Source organism: Pleurodeles waltl, unplaced genomic scaffold (assembly GCF_031143425.1).
Source record: "Pleurodeles waltl isolate 20211129_DDA unplaced genomic scaffold, aPleWal1.hap1.20221129 scaffold_84, whole genome shotgun sequence".
Lineage (NCBI taxonomy): Eukaryota > Metazoa > Chordata > Amphibia > Caudata > Salamandridae > Pleurodeles > Pleurodeles waltl.
Genome location: NW_027150398.1, coordinates 1,584,088 through 1,609,054, shown reverse-complemented (window position 1 = coordinate 1,609,054; position 24,967 = coordinate 1,584,088). Strand labels below are relative to the sequence as shown.

Below are 24,967 nucleotides of genomic sequence, written 5' to 3'. Positions count from 1 at the left end.
ACAGCTGAAGATAGGTTCATCTTCACAAGTCTGCACCAGCAGCTCTGACAGCTGATGATAGGTTCATATTCACGAGTCTCCATCAGCAGCTCCGACAGCTGAAGGCAGGTTCATATTCACACGTTTGCACCAGCAGCTCCGACAGCTGAAGGCAGGTTCATATTCACAAGTCTGCACCAGCAGCTCTGACAGCTGGAGATAGGTTCATATTCACAAGTCTGAACCAGCAGCTCCGCCAGCTGAAGATAGGTTCATATTCACAAGTCTGCACCAGCAGCTCCCACAGCTGAAGATAGGTTCATATTCACAAGTCTGCACCAGCAGCTCCGACAGCTGAAGATCGGTTCATATTCACAAGTCTGCACCAGCAGCTCCCACAGCTGAAGATCGGTTCATATTCACAAGTCTGCACCTGCAGCTCCGACAGCTGAAGATCGGTTCATATTCACAAGTCTGCACCAGCAGCTCCCACAGCTGAAGATCGGTTCATATTCACAAGTCTGCACCAGCAGCTCCCACAGCTGAAGATAGGTTCATATTCACAAGTCTGCACCAGCAGCTCCCACAGCTGAAGATCGGTTCATATTCACAAGTCTGCACCAGCAGCTCCCACAGCTGAAGATCGGTTCATATTCACAAGTCTGCACCAGCAGCTCCCACAGCTGAAGATAGGCTCATATTCACAAGTCTGCACCAGCAGCTCCGACAGCTGAAGATAGGTTCATATTCACAAGTCTGCACCAGCAGCTCCGACAGCTGAAGATCGGTTCATATTCACAAGTCTGCACCAGCAGCTCCGACAGCTGAAGATAGGTTCATATTCACAAGTCTGCACCAGCAGCTCCCACAGCTGAAGATCGGTTCATATTCACAAGTCTGCACCAGCAGCTCCCACAGCTGAAGATAGGCTCATATTCACAAGTCTGCACCAGCAGCTCCGACAGCTGAAGATAGGTTCATATTCACAAGTCTGCACCAGCAGCTCCCACAGCTGAAGATCGGTTCATATTCACAAGTCTGCACCAGCAGCTCCCACAGCTGAAGATAGGCTCATATTCACAAGTCTGCACCAGCAGCTCCGACAGCTGAAGATAGGTTCATATTCACGAGTCTGCACCAGCAGCTCCGACAGCTGAAGATCGGTTCATATTCACAAGTCTGCACCAGCAGCTCCCACAGCTGAAGATAGGCTCATATTCACAAGTCTGCACCAGCAGCTCCGACAGCTGAAGATAGGTTCATATTCACAAGTCTGCACCAGCAGCTCCCACAGCTGAAGATCGGTTCATATTCACAAGTCTGCACCAGCAGCTCCCACAGCTGAAGATAGGCTCATATTCACAAGTCTGCACCAGCAGCTCCGACAGCTGAAGATAGGTTCATATTCACGAGTCTGCACCAGCAGCTCCGACAGCTGAAGATAGGTTCATATTCACAAATCTGCACCAGCAGCTCCAACAGCTGGAGATAGATTCATATTCACAAGTCTTCACCAGCAGCTCTGACTGCTGAAGATAGGTTCATATTCACAAGTCTTCACCAGCAGCTCCGACAGCTGGAGCTAGGTTCATATTCACAAGTCTTCACCAGCAGCTCCGACAGCTGAAGACAGGTTCATATTCACATAGGTTCATATTCACAACTCTGCACCAGTAGCTCCAACAGCTGGAGATAGGTTCATATTCATGAGTCTGCACCAGCAGCTCCGACAGCTGAAGATAGGTTCATATTCACGAGTCTGCACCAGCAGCTCCGACAGCTGAAGATAGGTTCTCTTTGCAAGTCTGCACCAGCAGCTCCGACAGCTGAAGATAGGTTTATATTCACGAGTCTGCACCAGCAGCTCCGACAGCTGAAGATAGGTTCATATTCACAAGTCTGCACCAGCAGCTCCGACAGCTGAAGATAGGTTCATATTCACGAGTCTCCATCAGCAGCTTCGACAGCTGAAGGCAGGTTCATATTCACGAGTCTCCATCAGCAGCTTCGACAGCTGAAGATAGGTTCATATTCACGAGTCTCCATCAGCAGCTCCAACAGCTGGAGATAGATTCTTATTCAAAAGTCTTCACCAGCAGCTCTGACTGCTAAAGATAGGTTCATATTCACAAGTCTTCACCAGCAGCTCCGACAGCTGGAGATAGGTTCATATTCACAAATCTTCACCAGCAGCTCCGACAGCTGAAGACAGGTTCATATTCATGAGTCTGCACCAGCAGCTCTGATAGCTGAAGATAGGTTCATATTCACAAGTCGTCACCAGCAGCTCAGACAGCTGAAGATAGGTTCATCTTCACAAGTCTGCACCAGCAGCTCTGACAGCTGATGATAGGTTCATATTCACGAGTCTCCATCAGCAGCTCCGACAGCTGAAGGCAGGTTCATATTCACACGTTTGCACCAGCAGCTCCGACAGCTGAAGGCAGGTTCATATTCACAAGTCTGCACCAGCAGCTCTGACAGCTGGAGATAGGTTCATATTCACAAGTCTGAACCAGCAGCTCCGCCAGCTGAAGATAGGTTCATATTCACAAGTCTGCACCAGCAGCTCCCACAGCTGAAGATAGGTTCATATTCACAAGTCTGCACCAGCAGCTCCGCCAGCTGAAGATAGGTTCATATTCACAAGCTTTCACCAGCAGCTCCGACTGCTGAAGGCAGGTTCATATTCACATGTCCGCACCAGCAGCTCCAACAGCTGAAGATAGGTTAATTTTCACAAGTCTGCACCAGCAGCTCCGACTGCTGAAGATAGGTTCATATTCACAGCTCTGCACCAGCAGCTCCAACAGCTGGAGATAGGTTCATATTCACAACTCCGCACCACCAGCTCTGACAGCTGTGTAGCTTAGAGAGTTCTCTTGCTCAAGGTTGAGACACCTTACTATTCATGTGGCTGGAGAAGGTGCTTTGCAGATCAGTGTACGTTTGCAAGGTTGTTCTCATAAAGTTGCAACCGTTGCTGTGGGAGTTCTTTGTACCTTTCCAGAGTTCACCTTTACAAGGCTGCACAACTGCTGTGACAGCTCAATGTACCTTAGAGAGTTCACTTTCAAAAGGCTGAACAAGTGAAACATCAGTGTCATTAACTCCATATCGTTGCGATGAACCCCAGTGACTGCATGCCACGCTGGTGGATGCCAGTGGCCTCTTGCCACCACAATGAATGCCAATTAACTCTTGCCACCATGATGGATAACAATAAATGCTTGATGATTTTCAAAATCACAGAAACTGCTTGCTACCACACTGGAAGCTAGTATCTACCACCAGGCTGGAGTCCAGTAACGATTTACCACTATGCGGGAGCACACTATCCCATTGCCACCATGCTAGATGCCAGTAACCCCGTGCAACGTGGCTGGATGCATAATCTCCTTGCCACCTGCTGGATGTCAGTCACCCCTTGCTCACCAGTCTGGATCCCGTTCCTACTTGCCACATGCTGGCGTCCGTTAACTCTTTGCAATCTGCTGGGTGCCATTAACTCCTTGCCCTCTGCTGGACCCCAGTATATTCTTGCCACTTGCTGGATCCCAGTATCTTCTTGCTGCCTTCTCATACCGCATTGGATCCCAGCAACCCCTTGCTATCTTCTGGATCCCAGTAATCCCTTCCTATCATGCTGGATCCCAGTAATCCCTTGCTATGATGCTGGATCCCAGTAATCTTTTGCTATCACACTAAGTTCCAGTAACCCTTTGCTATCACGCGGGCTCGTAGTAACCCCTTGACCCCTCGATTGATACAAGTACATCCTTGCCCTCATGCAGGATGTCAGTAACTCCCAGCCTGCAGGATAGATCCCAGGACTTTCTTGCAACAATGTTGCATGCCAGTAACTCATTGACACCGCAACAGATCCTCTTAATCCCTTGCCACCACGCTGAAAAACCCAGTCACTGCTTCTCCCCTTGCTGAATACCAGTAACTACCTGATACTGGCTCTAGTAATGCCTTGCCACATGCTGGATGCAACTTGTTGCTTCCAGGACGGATGCCAATAACGCACTGCCACCATGCAGAAACTCCCAGCAACTAAGTCCATTGGCAGTAAGTCACAGTTACCACTCTCCTGGCAGCTAAACATGCTGGAGCCCAGACATGGCTTGCCATCATGCCTTTCCTTCTACTGAATCCCAATATCACAGCTCCTTGCTACCATGCAGGATGCAAGTAACCCCTGGCAACCCGATGCACCACAACATTCCTTGACACCTGCTGGATGCTGATAACTCTGTTACTATGGTGCATCCTGGTAACACCCCTCTGACCGCGATGGTACCCTCTTGATACCATGCTGGTTTCCATTAAGCCATTGCTCCCCCCACCACCAAGACCCCCATGCTGGATCCCACTACCGCCTTGCAACATGCTGAACACTAGTGGCCAAGTGCTAGATGTCAGGAACATCTAGCACTTGGCCTCCATTGTGGATCCCGGCAATTTCTTACTACAATGATGGATGCCAGTAACTCAGTCATACTATGTTAGATCCTGGTAACCCATTACTGCCACACTGGATGGCATTATGTCCTGGATATCAAGCTAGATTAAGTAACCCCTTGCCATGTGCTGGATGGCAGTAACACCTTACCACCTGCTGGCTGTCAGTGACGCGTAGGAACCAACCTGAATGACAGTACAATGCTACTAACCCAAGCAACCAAGCCTGGTCCCAGTAAAACTCTGCCACCATGTTGGATCACTGAAGCTTTTTACCACCTGCTGGATCCCCATGTCTCCCTTCCACCTGCCGGATCCCAGTGTCTCCCTTCCACCTGCTGGATCCCAGTGCCTCTGTGTCACCTGCTGTATCCCAATATCTCCCTGCCACCCGCTAGATCCCAGTATTTCCCAGCACCTACTGGATCCCAATATCTCCCAGCCACATGCTGGATGCTACTAACTCCCTGCCACCTGCTAGATCTCAGTATCTCCCATACACCTGCTGGATCCTAATATCTCCCAGCCACATGTTGGATCCTAGTATCTCCCTGCCACCCGCTAGATCCCAGTGTCTCCCAGACCCCTGCTGGATCCCAATATCTCCCAGTCATATATACACTGGATGCCAATAACTCCTTGTCTCCACACAGCAAACCAGGAACTCCGCACCACCACGATGAGTAACAAAAACTCCTTGCCACAACGTTGCAATCTTTCCTTCTCAGACTTTTTCTTGAAGAATCGTTCAGCAAAGAGGTGAGACTATGCTTCTGCACAGTGTTGTATCAGAACATAACCAGGCATAAGATTATGACCGCCATTTAGTGCTTAATGTACAAATTTAAATGGATGTTAAATGATGAAAACGTGTCGCCTCAAAGTCATCTTCTCTATCCCTGAGGTACGGTTCAGCCCACAGAATCAGGACGACATCAGCAAGGGATGCTCACAGACATGGCCGTGACACTTCTGCAGCCACTCACTGTACCAGTGACCTGAGACCCACAATAGTCTGAGAGGAGCAAGGCCCTCCTCTTCTAGCTTGCAATTTGAGAGCAGCAAGGTAGTAGTGGGGAATTTAGTGGAGTGACCCTCCACAGCTCAACCTTTATTGCTGGTAACATGAGAGCCATTTAGGGTGCAGACACTGAAAGGGTGTGACCCTACTACTGTCTACCCTCTCGTAAAAACCCCTAGATTCACTGAACAGTGGCTTTTAAATATCTTAAAATACGTTTGTTACAGTACAAAACGTTTTTGGGGAAAAAAAACCTAGTGCCAACAGGTCCAAAGCAGTAAGGCATTGATCCAGATAGGGCGCAAATCTGGTGGGTCTTCCTTCTTTCACATCTAACCAGGGATATCCTACACGGGGAGAGCAGCAAGATGCTGCTACACCCCACTGGTGTATAGTCTGAAATACCGTATTTGAGGCCAGCTGGTACAGTCAAAGCGCTTGCCCTGCTACCAAACATTCCCTCAGATCATCAGAGAAGAAGAGGTACAGCTAGAGTTGTTACTTACATATGTGTGCAAAGATAGGACATAATGCAACATTAACTATGCAAGAGACTTACTTGCGATCAAACTCCCTGTAAGCATCCCGCAGCCAGCCGAGGGAAGGCTTGTTCTCGCTGGTGAGACCATGGTGGAGGTAAACTAAAGTGTAATCACTCTCAACGTACTGGTCAAGTGTGTGCTTCAGGTACCTGAAACAAAGCAAAAGTCATGCCTTTAAAAAATATAAACACACAAGAAGCTGGTTCAGAATAAAGGAGAAAGGCGAAGAACAAAGGAGAAAGGTGAGGAACAAAGGAGAGCGAGCATGGATGAACGGCACGGGTGAGGAGGAAAGTGGCACAAGCAAGGAACCAAGGTTGCGCAAGTAAGGTACAAAGGGAGCCGAAGCAACATACAACAGGGTGCAAAAGATGAACAAAGGGGGTGCAAAAGATGGACAAAGGGGGCACAAGCGAGGCCCGAAGGGGGTGCAAAAAATGGACAAAGGGGCATGCAAAAGATGGACAAAAGGGGGGTGCAAAAGATGGACAAAGGGGGCAGGCAGGTATTGTTAAATTAACAGTAAAATAAATATAATTTTCAATGACAACTCTAACTGGTCACATTTAGTGAAAGGGCATCAACTAAGGCCAATATGGGCGATGATGTCAACAAAGCGATAATCAGATTATTTCCATGGAAGCGGAATTTCCATGGAAGCAAGTAGTGCTAATTTAGGCTGGCCTTACTGAAAAAAAAAACCTAAATAATTAAAGAAGGGTGAGACCATTATTTTATTTTTAGTTAGGCCATATGCATGAAACAATTCACAACAACTTATTCTGAAAGGATATGTTCTTAACAGAAATTATATTTGCTTAAAACAACTCAAATCAGCAAACATTTTTGTTTAGAGTACCCATTTCTTCTCCAGGTAATAACACAGGTTGGCTTGGTGAAATGTTTTAACAGCCTGTGTTTTCTGTTCTACAGTTGAACTACACTGAGCTAATCCCAACACAAAATACCTGTTCATGCATCAGGCAGTAACCTGTTTATAGGAATTAAGACATGTTCTATTAAAAAGGAGGGAAGGTGAATAACAAAGGGCACAGGTGAGGTACAGAGCGGTTAACAAGGACCCTACAAGGTATAAAGGGGTACCGGGCTCAAGAGAGGCGGAAGTACAAAGTTGTGGGATGTATGGCTCGTAGGGGTGCTAGCTATCTTTGGGGGGTTCACCTTAACTGGGGCATTTCGGAGTGTTGGTTTTATTTTGCAACCATAACTACCACTGTGTGTTTTTAAGACAATTTATTTCAGAGGACCTTTTTAAACCTTCATTAAGGTAATACATATACAGCAAGGATAACCCATGGCTTCACTTTAACTGGCTTTTTCTGTGAATGTTAACTTTTTTGATGGTATACTACATCCAACTTCTGTGCCGCTCCCTAACAGGTCTGCATGAAACCTGAAATATCAGGAGAAAGCTGGATATGCTTCCTGTCTGCCAAGTGTTGTGCAAATGTGTTAAAGTCTGACAAAGTTATTAACAAATCAATGCTTTTTTTATCCCTGCACTTTAAGTTTCCATCCCCTGTCTTTGTGCAGCTGCATGAAGCCTGGGATTTTAGCACTGGCCTTCACTCGGGAATATGTATTAAACTGCACCAAACTTATTAGTACATAAAAAATTTCTGCATTCCCTCTTAATTCTGTCCATCTTGTTGGATCGCACGAATTTTACGGTATCCAGAAAAAAATAAACTTGCTAAGTCATTGATAAATTGCATGTGCGTTTGTCAAAATGCACCAATTATTAGCAAATGAACACTTTTTGAACCCCTTCCTTTTAACTGTGCACCCGCTTGCCGCATCCACATTAATTTGAAAATAACAAGTAAAAGCTAGAGATGGTAACGGTCTGCCAAATGTTTCAGAAATTTGTCAAACGGTGCTAAACTTCTAGACAAACCAAAAGAATCCCCCTTAGTACTGTTAAGGGCTAACCCACCCAACACATTTTCATAACACTAATTTCTAAAAAAAAAAAAAAAAAAACCCTACTGAACAGGGTTACACCAAACCAAGGCACTCCTCTGAGTAAAGTCCTAGTTTCATGCCCAGTTTTGCACAATTCTGTTCGGCGTGTTTTTTTGTAGCTGTGAGGAAAGATTTCTGCGGAAGTCACAACACAAATAATGGATGGACTTTCACAGTAAATATATATTTGTTACACAGTCACTGAGGGTGAGGGTCCAATAAGCTGTGCGTGGTCGGGGTTGGCCGCAAGTGGAAAGTTAGATACAGAAATTCACTGAAGATAAAGATAAGTTAGGGTTCAGCAAACAAAAGAAAAACACTGTAACTCATAAATATGGCATGATGCACAAGGTTCCCCATACCCAACACCTCTCCCTTGTTTTGCTATTTGTAGACCATTTTTTTCATATGTCTGCGGCAAAGGGGTGTAACTGAGCGCTGCGAGGCGTCAGGTATGGTGAATGATGGGTGCTGCATACCATAACATTGAATCTGTTTTTTCATTATTTTGTTTGCTGAGTCATAACTAAACTTTAAATGTATTTGTTTTGTGTGGGGGTGTGTGGTTCCAATGCAGTGGCAGTGTTGTGACTCCTGGTGCTGTGACATGCAGCCCCACAGGGAGGGAGAACCTAGCTGAGCTGGCAGATCCCAGCAATGATGTGCCTGTCTGAGCCTTCACTAAGATGCTCTGGCTGTCCAGCCATCATTCAGAGAGGATAGAGCCAGGGAGGGCAGTTTGAAGAGACCTCGCTCGCACATCACAGCCTGGTGAGCAATCCAGCTAGACCCCGGCTTCACAGAAGGTGCTGGGCACTTTCTGCATGTTGTGTGGTCTTCACTATCTCTTTACATGTTGCTTTATCTGGAGTCAGTGTTTGCCTTCTCTAGCTGAACAGAAACGCACTGATCGCTTTACATACGTGATCCCAACCTCTGGCTAGTCTCACTCACAGGAAAGAGCTGCCGGGAGAAGACCAACAAGGGCTTGGGGGAAGGAGCGTGAAGAAAGAGTGCTAGAGACACTGAGTGAGAGATAGAGGAGGTATTACATTTAATGATTCATGGAAGAGACAAACAATGGAGATACAGAAAAGAGCTTGAGAAAGCCAAAGGAGGGCGGGAAAGCTCGGCAGGTGTGAGAGACGAACGAAGAGTATGACGACAGGTGAAGAAGCAAGGAGTAAATGACAGGCAAGAGAGCAACAAGCGTGAGAGACAAGAGAAAGAGGGCAAACTCACCCCAGAAGCTTGACATGGTCCAGCTGGTGGCTTGGTGGCATCCTACAGGTGCTGAAGAGAATGATTTTCCGCCCATACTTGTCATCACCTGGGGACAAAAGAGGTTTAAAAAATTACAACTACTGTCCTGTGAGGATCTGTTTCAGGCTTGGGAAAAAGAGTTAAGACAGTCACACCTCAGACATGTCCACAAAAAGGGCAAAGGCAGTTGCAGAGACATATATGCAAAAGGGTTTCTGAACATAGTTTGAAACAATGCAGGAAGATGTTCCACTTTTAGTTCCGACACATGATTTCTCTCCCCAAACACTTTCCAAGACCATCTCCAAAACTAGTGATTCGATGGCAGCACAAAAATAAAAAAATAAAAAAGATTAAGTGAAAGCTAAAAGTGCTATTTAAGTTACCAACTCCATATTAATTAGAAAGCAGTAAAGGTGCCAGGGGTACAGCTCTCATGTGTACAGGGCTCCACCACTGAAGGCAAGATGAGGCGACGTACACTGTATAGGAGACCCTTTAATCAAAGTATAGCTCCTAGTTTGTGGGCGTAGGAGCCAGGTAAAGCCTGGTCCAAGAGTCACAAGCACACCATTAAAAGGGGAACCTCTGGAACCAGCAGAGGAAGTCAGAGAGTACTCACAACCAGACAAGAAAACAACAGAGAGTACTCACAACCAGACAAGAAAACAACAGAGAGTACTCAAAACCAGACAAGAAAACAACAGAGAGTACTCAAACCGGGACAAGAAAACAACAGAGAGTACTCAAAACCAGACAAGAAAACAACAGAGAGTACTCAAACCGGGACAAGAAAACAACAGAGAGTACTCAAAGCGGGACAAGAAAACAACAGAGAGTACTCAAAGCGGGACAAGAAAACAACAGAGAGTACTCACAACCAGACAAGAAAACAACAGAGAGTACTCAAAACCAGACAAGAAAACAACAGAGAGTACTCAAAACCAGACAAGAAAACAACAGAGAGTACTCACAACCAGACAAGAAAACAACAGAGAGTACTCAAACCGGGACAAGAAAACAACAGAGAGTACTCAAACCGGGACAAGAAAACAACAGAGAGTACTCAAAGCGGGACAAGAAAACAACAGAGAGTACTCAAACCGGGACAAGAAAACAACAGAGAGTACTCAAAACCAGACAAGAAAACAACAGAGAGTACTCAAAACCAGACAAGAAAACAACAGAGAGTACTCAAAACCAGACAAGAAAACAACAGAGAGTACTCAAACCGGGACAAGAAAACAACAGAGAGTACTCAAAGCGGGACAAGAAAACAACCAGAGACAGGAGATGGTGTCATGGGTGGCAGCTGATGCACGGGCCTCCACAGATGCGGGGATCACCAATCATGCAGGGGGCCACAAATGATGCAGGGGGCCACAAAATGATGCAGGGGGGCCACAAAATGATGCAGGGGGGGCACAAAATGATGCTGGGGGGCCACAAAATGATGCTGGGGGGCCACAAAATGATGCGGGGGGCCACAAAATGATGCGGGGGGCCACAAAATGATCCAGGGGGGCCACAAAATGATCCAGGGGGGCCACAAAATGATCCAGGGGGGCCACAAAATGATCCAGGGGGGCCACAAAATGATGCAGGGGGCCACAAAATGATGCAGGGGGCCACAAAATGATGCAGGGGGCCACAAAATGATGCAGGGGGGCCACAAAATGATGCAGGGGGGCCACAAAATGATGCAGGGGGGCCACAAAATGATGCGGGGGGGCCACAAAATGATCCAGGGGGGCCACGAAATGATCCAGGGGGGCCACGAAATGATCCAGGGGGGCCACGAAATGATCCAGGGGGGCCACGAAATGATCCAGGGGGGCCACGAAATGATCCAGGGGGGGCCACAAAATGATGCAGGGGGCCACAAATGATGCAGGGGGCCACAAATGATGCAGGGGGCCACAAATGATGCAGGGGGCCACAAATGAGCTGCCTTTTTCTTTGCAGTTTGACTGCTTTAAGGAGCCACAAAGCCTCCTCTTCGGAATGAGAAGAGGTGTTGGGGCAAGGTATCTATTGCGGATCTTAGGAGTACATTACTAGAGGTTAAACTAGTAATTTCAGGATGAGGGGCGGAGAGTGACAATGCTATTAATATGTGACTTAGGGGGCAGCTGATTTAGTAGCACCGAGCTACAGAGAAGGTTACCATCACTCGCCCGCACGCTGGTTTCACATGCCCTAGCTCAGAAAACAGCGGCTTCTAAAAAACTGGAAAGAGTTTGGCGGTAGCTGAAGATAGGGTTAGTTATAAAAATATAAAATGGATTGAAAAACGACCACAAGAGCATCAAGAGAGCCCGCTGTATCTTTTATACTCAATGTTTTGAGGAAGCGGACAACAACAGAAAGGAGATTTTGAAAATTGTCACGAATTTCATAGATTCCAACGTTTTATCCCCTACGCTTGAGCACAGCCAGTTTCTTTGCGTTCAGCATAGCGATTGTTTCTGAGGATAACATCCTCAATAATCTGACTAATCTAGCAGGCACACCAATCTTCTAGCGATCGAGGAAGTGGAGTCATAGCTGTTCCTACAGTACTCTCCAAAGTGATTTCTTTTTATGTCCCGTCAGCGGACGTAGTGACAGCTTCCTTCACAAAGGATATCCTACTGATTCCACACCCCCTGATATCCTTAATGCAGGAATGTAGTCCTGCTGGACCTGGAGTTATTTGCTATCTCTCTTCACTCTGGTCTTCTACCAGATGACTGGAAGAGAGCCAATGTGAGTCCCTTGCTCAAAAAGGCCAACGCCCATCCGGAATCCATGTCCAACTTCAGACCAGTCTCTCTCTCCCAGCAGCCTCAAATGTTTTGGAAAGACTGGTAAATCATCAGCATTCCTCGTTGCTCACTGTGCACAAAGTGCACCATCCTTCCCACTCAGGGTTAGAGCTCACACAGCGCTGGGACAGCTCGACAAGAGGCCTCTGACTCCATTAGGTTCAGCTTGCACTCTGGCCTCAATGTGGCCTGGTGCTATGGACCTGTCTGCAGCATTCAACGTGGTCAACATGTTCAATCATGACAACTTTCTGCAAAGGTTAGAGCATCTGGGAGTGGCAGGCTCTGCCCTTGGCTGGCTGGGTTCTTTTCTCGAGAGAGGGGAACAGGAAGGCTGGATGAAACCATACTCCTCAAGCACAAAGAGGCTGAAGTTGAGAGGGCCAAGGCTTCTCCCGAAGTCCCACACTCTTCAACATTTACATGTCCCCACTGGCATACTTGGATGAATCATTTACCATCAGAGTTATCTCACACGCAGATGATAATAAACGGCTGCTCACGTAGGACACGGATTCTGCTAAGGAGACATTTGCTTGTTGTAGGCAGCAGTGCTAGAGTGGCTCAAGGACAACAAATTGCAATGCAACCCAGACAAGACTGAAATCTTTTTGTTTGGGGCGGAATACCATTCCTGGATGAACAGGTGCACAGCCTAATAATGTGCCCCCGCCAATGGCTAGAAACTGGGGCGTTATGTTTGACCCCCACCTTTCATTTGGGGCACAGATGTCAGCAGTTGTAAAGTCCTGTTTCTGGATTCTCCACATGTTGAGGAAGTTTCTTCACTACCTTCCACACTGTGCACAAGTTATAGTAATGAGGACACTGAGCTTCTCTAGGCCGGATAATGCTATATTTGGGCCTCATGATTACCTGACCCAATGGTTACCAGTTATGCAGCACATGGCAGTCCGCCTATTGTTTACAATTCTGAAGTATTCTTTAGTGTACGTATTTCTGGAAAAACTACACCGGCTGCCAGTGTGGCGATGCATAAAGTAGACTCTGACCCACCAAGGCTTTTATGACAAGGGGCCAAAGTATCTTAACGAAAGGCTCAAGGAACATCATCCTGGGAGACCCTTGCAGTCTAGCAATGCCAGTTTAGCTGTGGTTACACGCTTTAAAAGGCAACGCAGAGGAGGCTCTTCCTTCACTATCAAAGTGGCTGGACTGTGGAACTGGCTGCCTGAACAAATTAGGTCCGTAACAGAGGAAATAAAATTTAGCACAGAGCTGAAAACAATAGTGTTCAAGTTCTAGGGAAGAGAGGACTTGGTTGGCCCTCTGCTTCGAGCACCTAAAGCACTGTGACACCCTTTCTAAGTAGCTGCGCCCCATAGAAGACTCTTTTAATTCATTCGTTCATTTACACGGAGGCCACTACTGACGCAGGGGCTGCAATGACCTAAGGGCCACCACTCAATGTAGGGGCCCGCCACTTGATGCAGGGTCCCACCACCTGAAGCGGGGGCCCGCTACTTGATGCAGGGTCCCACCACCTGAAACGGGGGCCCGCCACCTGAAACGGGGGCCGCCACCAACACCAGGTGATTCTGAATCAGAAGCAAAGCAGCACATGCAGACAGCTGCAGACTGATGGAAGATAAGGGGCCAATGCGAGGACATGCAGACAGCTGCAGACTGATGGAAGATAAGGGGCCAATGCGAGGAGGTGCAGACAGCTGCAGACTGATGGAAGATAAGGGGCCAATGTGAGGGCATGCAGACAGCTGCAGACTGATGGAAGATAAGGGGCCAATGCGAGGACGTGCAGACAGCCGCAGACTCATGGAAGATAAGGGGCCAATGCGAGGACGTGCAGACAGCCGCAGACTGATGGAAGATAAGGGGACAATGCGAGGACGTGCAGACAGCTGCAGACTGATGGAAGATAAGGGACCAATGCGAGGACGTGCAGACAGCTGCAGACTCATGGAAGATAAGGGGCCAATGCGAGGGCATGCAGACAGCTGCAGACTGATGGAAGATAAGGGGCCAATGCGAGGACGTGCAGACAGCTGCAGACTCATGGAAGATAAGGGGCCAATGCGAGGACGTGCAGACAGCTGCAGACTGATGGAAGATAAGGGGCCAATGCGAGGAGGTGCAGACAGCTGCAGACTGATGGAAGATAAGGGGCCAATGCGAGGACGTGCAGACAGCTGCAGACTGATGGAAGATAAGGGGCCAATGCGAGGACGTGCAGACAGCCGCAGAATGATGGAAGATAAGGGGCCAATGCGAGGACGTGCAGACAGCCGCAGACTGATGGAAGATAAGGGGCCAATGCGAGGGCATGCAGACAGCCGCAGACTGATGGAAGATAAGGGGCCAATGCGAGGACGTGCAGACAGCCGCAGACTGATGGAAGATAAGGGGCCAATGCGAGGACGTGCATGATAAGGGGCCAATGCGAGGGCGAGCAGACAGCTGCAGACTGATGGAAGATAAGGGGCCAATGCGAGGACGTGCAGACAGCTGCAGACTGATGGAAGATAAGGGGCCAATGCGATGAGGTGCAGACAGCCGCAGACTGATGGAAGATAAGGGGCCAATGCGAGGACGTGCAGACAGCTGCAGACTGATGGAAGATAAGGGGCCAATGCGAGGACGTGCAGACAGCCGCAGACTCATGGAAGATAAGGGGCCAATGCGAGGGCGTGCAGACAGCCGCAGACTCATGGAAGATAAGGGGCCAATGCGAGGACGTGCAGACAGCCGCAGACTCATGGAAGATAAGGGGCCAATGCGAGGACGTGCAGACAGCCGCAGACTCATGGAAGATAAGGGGCCAATGCGAGGACGTGCAGACAGCCGCAGACTGATGGAAGATAAGGGGCCAATGCGAGGACATGCAGACAGCTGCAGACTGATGGAAGATAAGGGGCCAATGCGAGGACATGCAGACAGCTGCAGACTCATGGAAGATAAGGGGCCAATGCGAGGACATGGAGACAGCTTCTGACTCATGGAAGATAAGGGGCCAATGTGAGGACATGCAGACAGCTGCAGACTGACAGAAGACAGGGGCCAACGCCAGGGCATGCAGACAGCTGCAGACTGATGGAAGATAAGGGGCCAATGAGAGGACATGCAGACAGCTGCAGACTGATGGAAGACAGGGGCCAATGCGAGGACATGCAGACAGCTGCAGACTGATGGAAGACAGGGGCCAATGCCAGGACATGCAGACAGCCACAGACTGACAGAAGACACAGGGGCCAACGCCAGGGCACGCAGATAGCCGCAGACTGACAGAAGACACAGGGGCCAAAGCCTAGTCATGCAGAGAGCGCAGACTGGCGGAAGACAGGGGCCAACGCCAGGACAGGCAGACAGCCGCAGACTGACAGAAGACACAGGGGCCAAAGCCCGCTCATGCAAAGAGCCGCAGACTGACGAAGACAGGGTCACACTGCTGCCAAGAACTGGTAACCAAGGAACAGAAGAGAAAACAAACATTTGTTGGCAACTAGGAGCAGAAGGAAAGCAAGCAACACTGTAGTGGTACCTGTGTGGATTAGTAAATTTTAAAAACAGATTAACCAGGGAGGTGCAAGGTCACAGACGAACCAGATCTAGACCCCTGCATCCACATTTAATGGAGAAAGCCCGTTTGCACACAAGATGGAGACTGCACACCCTGGGAGCAGTGGAGGGGAAGAGGGAAGTACCATGTACACTCTATTGGAAGTATGGTGTAATGTCTGAGAGACATCTGCAGGTGGGACTGAGGTGACACAAAAGACTTTACACAAACAACGTCACAATCGCATCCTGCAGCCAGTGTGTAACACTGGCTGCGAGCGACTAATCTTGTGTGAACAAGTCCTTCCGCAGCTTATTCTAGGATACACTATATTTCATTTTGCGTCACAGTGAATCATGGAGCCTCCTGGTTGTTCTTGTTCCCTACACAGTTTCAAGGCATGCTTCCAGGAATGGTTTTGCATATAACTCGGATAGAGCTTCCTGGTTAGAAAGGGCCTTTATGTAGAAGGATAAGATAAGACTGAGCACCCTGGAGCCTCTCCCAGTGCTGCTGTAAGGAGATAAGCCTCACAGCTGTGCCAGGAAGTGGTCACAGCAGTTCAGCTAAGAAGTAGGAGATTAACATTCAGAGAGGGAGAGAACACCGACCTACCAATGAAGCATCTTCAAGTGTGGCCTAGACACACAGAGAAGCAATCACAATATATTGGGCACATGCACTCTCCAATGTATGCTGGCACCCACATTACAGCATTACATGGCAGCCATGCTTCTTCAAGCGTGGCCTAGACACACAGAGAAGCAATCACAATATATTGGGCACATGCACTCTCCAATGTATGCTGGCACCCACATTACAGCATTACATGGCAGCCATGCTTCTTCAAGCGTGGCCTAGACACACAGAGAAGCAATCACAATATATTGGGCACATGCACTCTCCAATGTATGCTGGCACCCACATTACAGCATTACATGGCAGCCATGCTTGTGCTCACTTTGTGAACACATGCAAACATACAATCCAATGTGTGCTGGTACGTGGTCTGGTACCAACATGGCATACCCACACTCATACACATACATGTGCCTTGACTAGCACCCCTGCTGCATACACAAATCACACCTGTACTCACACCTGCACAGCTACTACCACTGCACGCACACACACACACACTTTCACCAGCAATGGGACCCACATTGCACACACTTGCACTCATCATGCCTGATAGTTGTGACCATGAAGTGCTCACTCTCCTCAACACGTGTGCTGGAGCTGGAGAGGGGGTCTTCTCCTGCCTTTCATTTCACAAGAGCAAGTGCTACTTTAATATGATTTTAGGGCTTCTTAGAGATCAGTGCTGCTGCCTATTTTGTTTAATATTATTATTGTTGTTTTTAGGATGATTTTTAGAAGGCACTTACTACAAAAATGTAGCTAAGCGGATCAGTCTTATTCTTATAACACTGGTTCTTAATCCAGTATCCTCAGGCAACCTGCGGCCCTGCTCACTCTGCAGGACTTCTTCCAAAAAGTGGTGGATGCCCGGACATCCTTTTTAGAGTTCACTGACATCTACCGAATCTAAGGAGGGCGGACAGGACATCAGGTGCTTTTTGGCAGATGTCCCACATCCATGAAACTCTAAAGTAGGCACTTGACCTTCTCCCATCAGCCGTGGAGAGGTGTGCTACGAACAGGGTGAACAGATTTCTATCACTACAGTGCCTGGTGGACTAGACTGGTATTTTGCGACTTTCTTTTGAGAATATTTGAGGGCACATTTGTATTGAAATAACAAATATACAGGGGCCACTGTATCTGATACATGGCCGAAATGGAATCCAGGGAAAGTCTTTCCTGGCTTCGGTGAGATTCTTTCTTGTACGTCCAGCCGCCAGTTTGCGGCTCATCAGAGAATAGCCATCCTGCTCTGGGTCATGTCTATGGTCTAATCTCGAGCTGACTTTGGACCAAATAAGGAAACATCTGACTTTTGGGTATTAACTGTACTACAGTTTTAAAAAAACATAATGCTGCACTTGACACTTCATCATTAGAGACTTCAGCAGCTGGATTCCAAGACTTTTTAACTCTGTCTTGGATCGAATGCCTTGATCTAAAAATCAGGGTGCAAAGGATTCAGACCAATAAAGCATTTCTCCATCGACAATCTACAACTAATCTCTCTCCCAACCACCACTCATATGTGCAATGCCAACATCATTGTCAGCAACTTCAACTCATTCTTCAGGAAGATCCTCAAGACGTGGCTCTTCGGATGAGGGCCCCCCCTCGCTCAGTGACTTGAGACCCTCACGGGTGAGTAGCCGCGCTTTACAAATTCTGATTGATTGATTCCCAGAAGCCACGAAAGCATCCAGGCACCATCAGATAAACAGAAAAGCAAATCGAAACTACTGCATAGTACTCCAGTGACCCCACAGTCAACATCATCACCACCATTCACAGAAAAGAAAGAAAATGAAAGAAGAGCAGATGCACCAACAACTCATCGCATCAACCAAAGCACCTACACCAATGACAAATGTAGCAGAAAGCTAAGCAGAATGTATTCGATCAAGCACTGCATCAACCCCTAGCTCAACCTTCCAACCACACACTCCATAGACAAGTGCCAACATCTACAGCATGACTTCCTAACTGATTTCAAATTATGCTGCCGTGCTAAAAGAGCCACCCTAAAAATCACAGATGACACCCTCCTGATGACAGGTACAGCTGATCCTTGCTTCCTGACACTGTGAGCACTATCACCTGCGTGTGTCACCATCAATCACCCCACTCTCATCCACACCTTGAATTACTGGATAGTATTCACAAGCAACATCCGTCCTCCACTGTTCTCCTATACATGAAACTTCTACCAGTTCATCCCTGTAAGCACCTCCAGACCCCTCAATCTCTCAGTCACCTGCAGAGTTCCCCAGGAATCCTTACCGACACCCGTCAAGCTCCACATGAAGCTCTGTGGAATCCACTGACTGACAACAGCATCAAAATTGGCTAATATGTTAATGACAAAGAACTGGACATGAAAGTCACCTCCGGTTCGGACAACTAGGCGCCTCAAAAACTGCCTGTATCTCATCCAAAACTGTGTCCAGCAAGCACCTAAAACTAAACCCCACCAACAGCGACTATCTCCTGTTCCCCAATATGAACCAATTAATCCACACCTGAGCAATGAGGTGCACCTGGAAGGATTCCACCCCACAACTATCAGTCATGGCCACATCGTTGGAGTTCATCTTCACCACAGACCACACCCTCAGGGAGCATGAAAACCAAGATGGCGGGATACCCGCTCTCTACTAAAGAAAGTGAAACCATTCCTCCCAGAAAGTGACTTCTGAACTGCTGTCCAAAGCCTTGTGTGCGCACTTGTGGCTGGTGGCATTCCCATGTGCTATGATACACAAATACATAGTACTTGAAAGAATACTGCTTCCCTACATCTAGAGCGTCCCTGCACTCCTAAATCATAGCTATCCCCCTACTCCTGGAAAAAGATCTGTTTGTGTTCCTCTTTGCCTCATGCTTGTAAGCAGTCCTTTACCACTGGTTAGATATGCACCATGTAGACACATGAATAGGTATATACAAGACCACGATCTTATGTCACAAAACTGAGATCCTGATATATGACCTAGTGGACCTTTGGTCTCTACCACTCACCTCGCTGATTCTATGGGCCTATCTCATGCAACCTCAAAATACTATTTGATAGTGACTACAATGTCCACCCGCAAATCAATGAGCTGCATTATCTATGAGCACCCTGTTAAATCCTCCCTCCGATGAACCTCTGTGATACAATAATCATACTTCTGGAAGTGGCCAGGCAAGGATAACTATATAGTATTGCTCAACTACAAAAAGCTCACAATCAGGGAGGTTGGCTATTTTTCCATTTCGGTCATCAAGGTCAAAGCATGCCGGCCCCCCAGTGAGGGGGTTTTTCAATTCAAGATTGCAGCTGATATAAGAAACTCTAAACAGCCACATTCTGAAAACTCTACGATACTGCAGTCTTATCAACCCACCAAAAGCCTGGTATTACCACTCCCACCCCCACCTCCACCAGAACCTACCTACCGCCAACTAACAGAGACCCATCACTTGGGGGCAGGCCTCTTCATCTATAAGGGCCAGCTTTATGAAACAACCTCCCGGGTAGTTTAAAGCAGGCGAAAAAAAGACTTCACAGAAGTTCAGTCGAGACCTGAAAACTCGCCTCTCTCCATCAGGCCCCACTGCTTAAGTCTTCAAAATGTTGTTCCCAATCTTTGTCCACATTAGACAGCCAGATACCAAAGAATGGCCTCACATCATCCTTCCCTGGCCTAGGTGTAACTGAGGCACTTTCATCTCAATCACAGCAGTTTATTGAAGAGTGTCTGCCATCTGAGCGTGGCACCTGCCTTGCCATCCTCCCAAAACCACACCCAGCACCTGCCCTTAGGGCACATCTGCAATGTGCACACCAGCTGAATGGCGAGCTTCAAACCAATGCACCAAAATAAATATCAATCTTATGGAGCAGTTGATCAAATGTTTACTCTTAGACTACGTATGTGCAACCTAGTGTGCTGAAAAAGGCACATACATGAAGTGAGGGTGCACTAGCATCCACTTTACACATGCACTGGCATCCCCACCAATACATTGCACCACATGGATGCCCATATAAATGCCCACACTTGCATTATATTATAAGAACTTAAGCACACAATAACATGGACAGATACACACACACTGACAGCTGCAAACATAAATCTGGACACCAGCAGCCATTATGAGCCCATTGTACTTGGATGCAGCCACAAACACATGAACACAGCATGGCACTAACACAGGACCATCGACACAGAGGCGCAAGTTATAGTTACCTTAGGGCATGAGTTATAGCTATTTGAAATAACTAACAGCTGAATTTCTATGGTTTAGTACATTTGAAATGTGAGCCTACAGCCTACCTATAACGTCCCAATAACCTTTGGTTTTTTAACTGAATTTCTATGGTGTTTTTTCAATTATATTTCCTACCTATAACGTCTTTGTAACCTTTGTTTTATTCAGTGAATTTCTATGGCTTTTTTAACGTAATTTGAATTACTTCACATTAATCCTGCAGCCTGTGGCCAAGTCCTGCGCCCAACCCTTTATAATCACGCGCAACACACAGCCTTTAGCCGTGCAAGCCCTACGACCAACCCCGTATAACCAAGCAACTCCGAACTGTGCATGTGTACAGCTGTGCGCAGGTGTGGTTGACCGTAGGGCCTGGCCTATGGCCAGTCTCTGCGGCCAACCCTCTTTAACCACCACCAGCCATGCATAGCCTTCAGCTGTGCGCGGCAGGAGTTAACCGCAAGGCCTGGCCTATGGTCAGGCCCTGCTGCCTACCCCACAGCACTCATGAAGTGCTCCTTTGTTTGCTGGATATGTGATCATATTCCTATGCATCAAGACCGCATCTCCAAAATTGGCTGGAACATGCTGGGGGCACCATCTATATTGTGCAGGGCTTCTAGGCCATTTTACATACTTGTAGATAACATGATCTATTGTCTCAGCAGCATATGACAAGAACCCACCCGTGACCACTACAAGAGATATTGCGCTCGAAAAAAGCAAGCATGCAAACACCACCATCAAGGATTACAGATAACTTTTCATAGTGGAAATGCAAATAAAACACACTTGCTTTGCCTTGGTGATGCGCAAAAAATAAGGATGATTAGACTTCACAGAAGTGAAGCTTCATTTGGGCAACTGCATTATCTGTAAGAGCTTCCCACTGAGGTTTAATTTCTGCGAAATGAGCATTGTGCCACAATGAAACTGCCCTGAGTATTTATCTAGTATAAATAAACAGGGCAAGATAAATGTAATGAGTTTTTTTTTTATAGATGTCTGGGACCGCACAGGGAGCCTCAAGTCCTCTGTGGTTCCTGTAGGATCCCTGCCTCTTGCAGGAGCCGGCTTTGCTCCTGCACGCAGGGAGCTGCTGGAAGTACAGCTCCCTGCATGCTGGAGCAATACTTTCCTGAATGTCTGCAGGTAGGGAAAGAGATGAAAACATCGTTTCCAGCATTCTGACAGCTCCCGCTCGCTGGAAGCGGAGTGTTTGCTTTTGCTTGGTAGGAGTTGTCACAGCTACTGCCAAGCACAAGCAAACCGCTATCTCCCAAGGGTGGGCGCCTCTGGTGATAGCAGGAGCTGTCCCTCGACTGTGGTGGTCTCCAGGAACATATATGGCTCAGGGGGGGCCCTCCCATTCTTTTTTAAAAATGAATTAGCCCCGGGAGGTGGTGGTCCCTGGGGCCCAGGAGGGTCCACGCGAATCCTGCATAATTTTTTATGTACAGCCCCTGGGAGAAGGTGGTCTCCAGGGCCTGGTGTGTCCCCGCGGCATCCCCTATATATTAGTCTAATTTCGCCCTGGGGTGGGTGGAACGGGGGATGGGTGTGTCTCTGTTTGTGCCCTCTGTTTTTATTAAACGTGACATGCCCCCAAGACGTGACTTACCCAGGGGCGAAATTAAAAACAAGTGCGGGAGACTTATTAATTTTTTTATTCACTGCAAAATTCACAAATATTCACAAATTTCGCTGTGAGTTGAGACAAATGCTCTTTTGCTTAGAGGACCCTACGACCAACGGTCGCGGTATTCCTGCCCTGCCCCCTTCCCATGTCTTTCTGGGACTCGGTTTGAGAGGAGGCTTCTTTTTGCACGGTTAGCCCCCACTTTTTCCCTGATATTGATGTGCCCTAGAAGTTGTACTGCCCAGGGCCCCTGCTAACGAGGTTCCGTGGGCCAGAGCTTTTTCCATTAATCTGTTGTGATGCTTGGCACAGTTGGATACACTCTTACACATCCCTGTAAGAACTTAGTAAATGGGTAACCGAGTACCCAGGGCATGAGATAGTAGGAGTAGGCCCCTGAGGGCAGCAGCACTGATTGTGCTAACCTCTAGGGCCCAGCACCTAAATACCCCCAGCACCGCCAGTGCAGGCTGAGTGTACTGGGGCAATTCTAACAAGGCAAACTCAACATTGCCCACTCCCTGTGTGCCCTATCGACCCTACAAAGCATGATATGGGTAAGTCACCCCTCTAGTAGGCCTTACAGCCCAGGGGCAGGGTGCAGGGTGCACCATACTATATGTGGGGGCATAATTGCATGAGCAATATGCCCCCACCATATCCTTGCCAACCCAGGGACACAGTGAGTTAACAGGGCAGCCATTTTAAGTACATGTACTGGACACTGGCCAAACACGGGTTCCCCAGCTACATGATGGCCATTCTGTATCATGGGTTGTTTGGTATCAAACAACTCAGGGTTAAATCCAACACCGGTACCAGTTTGGATTTAATATTCTAACTGTACCCAGGAGTCACCTTAGGAGGTGCCCCCTGCAAAAGCTATCCTAACTGGCATAGTTACCGACTGCTTCAATCCAGCCTGCCACTCCAGATGGTCAATATACAAACCTGGGAGCGAGCCACGGCTCTCTGGTTTGAAAGACAATGCCCTCCCTCAGGAATGTGCAATACCCTGGTGGTGAGCTTCAAAGGGCTACAGCCCCTGAAACTCGAGCCTCCAGGCCTGCTGCTAGCAGCAGAAGGCTTCCCCCCTTGCACACCCCCACGTTTGGCAGGAGCAAAGGTATGAAACCAGACAAAGGGTAGGAGGAGTGGCCTCACTGAGCATGCACCACACCTAGGGGCTTGCAGGCGAATTGAACACTCCATCTCATTTTCCTCCATGTTGGATGGCAGGAAAATATCCAATAGAGTTTAGGGAAGTGACCCTTCCCACAGTAGTGGGAGTAGCCACCCAAGGGTAAGTGTCCCATCAGACACTACCAGGTTCCCCCTAAAACGCCCACTAAATTCAGTATTTAGTGGGCTCCCCTAGACCAAGGTTTTAGAATCATCTAGAAGAAAAGAAGATAGCACCAAAGAACCCGCCAAGATGAGAACAGAGGACCTGCTGCACCAGAAATGGCTCCAAGACCCCTGCTTGCTGAACCGGTGTCCAGGCAATTGCCGATACAGAGGAGCTGACCACTAGACCGACCTCAAAAGACCCAGAGGACCTCCAGGCATCGCAATTAACTCCCTTCTGAGTGGAGGCACCACTCAAACTACAGGGACCTGCAAGGAATCTGCAAACCGGTGAGGGACACTTCACTGACCGGACGATATCTCCGCAACCGGAAGTCACAGCCGGACCCGACGACACACCAACAACATCCTGGACAAGACCTGCAAGTGTGCCCAGTTTGGTGGAACAGCACCCTCCCGTGGCCGAGTTGTGGCAATACCCCAGGTACTGACCAGTGCACGTCGGACATCTTCAAAAACAGCTCCCCCAGAGCTGCAACTGGGCCAGGAGGAAGCACTAGTCAAGGGACTTCAGTGACACCCCGGACCTCCCACCATAACGCCCGCGACATCCTGCAGGGTCCCAAGATGAAGACTTACCTCCAGCTACAAAGGGTCCCTTTGCGCACAGCATCCAAGACCTCCAGACCGCTCTGCACCTGGCCGTCCTGAGCCTTGCATCGTGGGATCTGCTGCGTGCCCTGGGTCCTCAACCCTTTGCAACCTCAACAGCCCAATGGGACCCCCAGGCACCAACTTTAAATCTGCAAACAAGCTTCTTTTTCCAAGTGGCCCCGTGCCTGTGCCAAGAGGTTTTCCAACACTGCTCTCGCCGGAACCAGGAGCCGCATGAGGCTCTCCAGCTGGCAAAGTGTGCCCACTGACTTCCTTGACCACCCTCCAAAAGAAGAGACTGGTAACTCAACTGTAGGATTTTTAATGCTTTTTTAAAGGTGACTGTGAATTGATTCCAATGGTGCGTAATTATGCACAGAAAGAGTAACTTTGTTAAAACTTTTAAAAAGTCATCTATCAAAAAGTACTTAACATATCTTAAAGATCTTGGTCTTAAAATGTATATAAAAATCTCATGTATTTTATAAATTCTGGCCTCGAGTTACTCATTAAGTGATTGTGTTGCATGATTGGATTTGTGAGTACAACAAATGCTGAACACATCTCCTGGATCAGCCGAACTGCTCGACCAGCTACCTTAAAAACTGGAGCATTAGGTGGTCTACTTTTTACCTCTGGAAACCAATGTGTTGTTGCACGGACCCCCTGCATAGTGTGCCTAGTTTTGCACACTACATAGCGGGCCAGCCTCCTACACTCGGATGAAGCAGAGCCCCACAATTGCTGCAAACACTTCCTTGTTGAAGTGTTGGAAGTTGCACGAGTTCAGAAGTATTCATGAATTAGTCACGATTCTAGATATATACATTTGGATTTTGTTTAATAACTCGGAAACTACTGAACGGT

At 48.0% G+C, this 24,967-nt stretch overlaps 1 protein-coding gene across 2 annotated transcripts in view; it reads right to left on the bottom strand.

The window, feature by feature from the left end:
• LOC138281256 (rho GTPase-activating protein 1-like) overlaps nt 1-24,967 on the bottom strand; it is a 158,770-nt gene that overhangs the window by 74,506 nt on the left and 59,297 nt on the right. For both annotated transcript variants that reach the window (XM_069219585.1, XM_069219586.1), the window contains exons 4-5: nt 9,238-9,325; nt 6,027-6,158 (exon numbers count right to left, since the gene is read on the bottom strand). In XM_069219585.1, the coding sequence (XP_069075686.1) occupies nt 6,027-6,158; nt 9,238-9,325 (220 nt within the window). The remainder of the gene's footprint in view (nt 1-6,026; nt 6,159-9,237; nt 9,326-24,967) is intronic.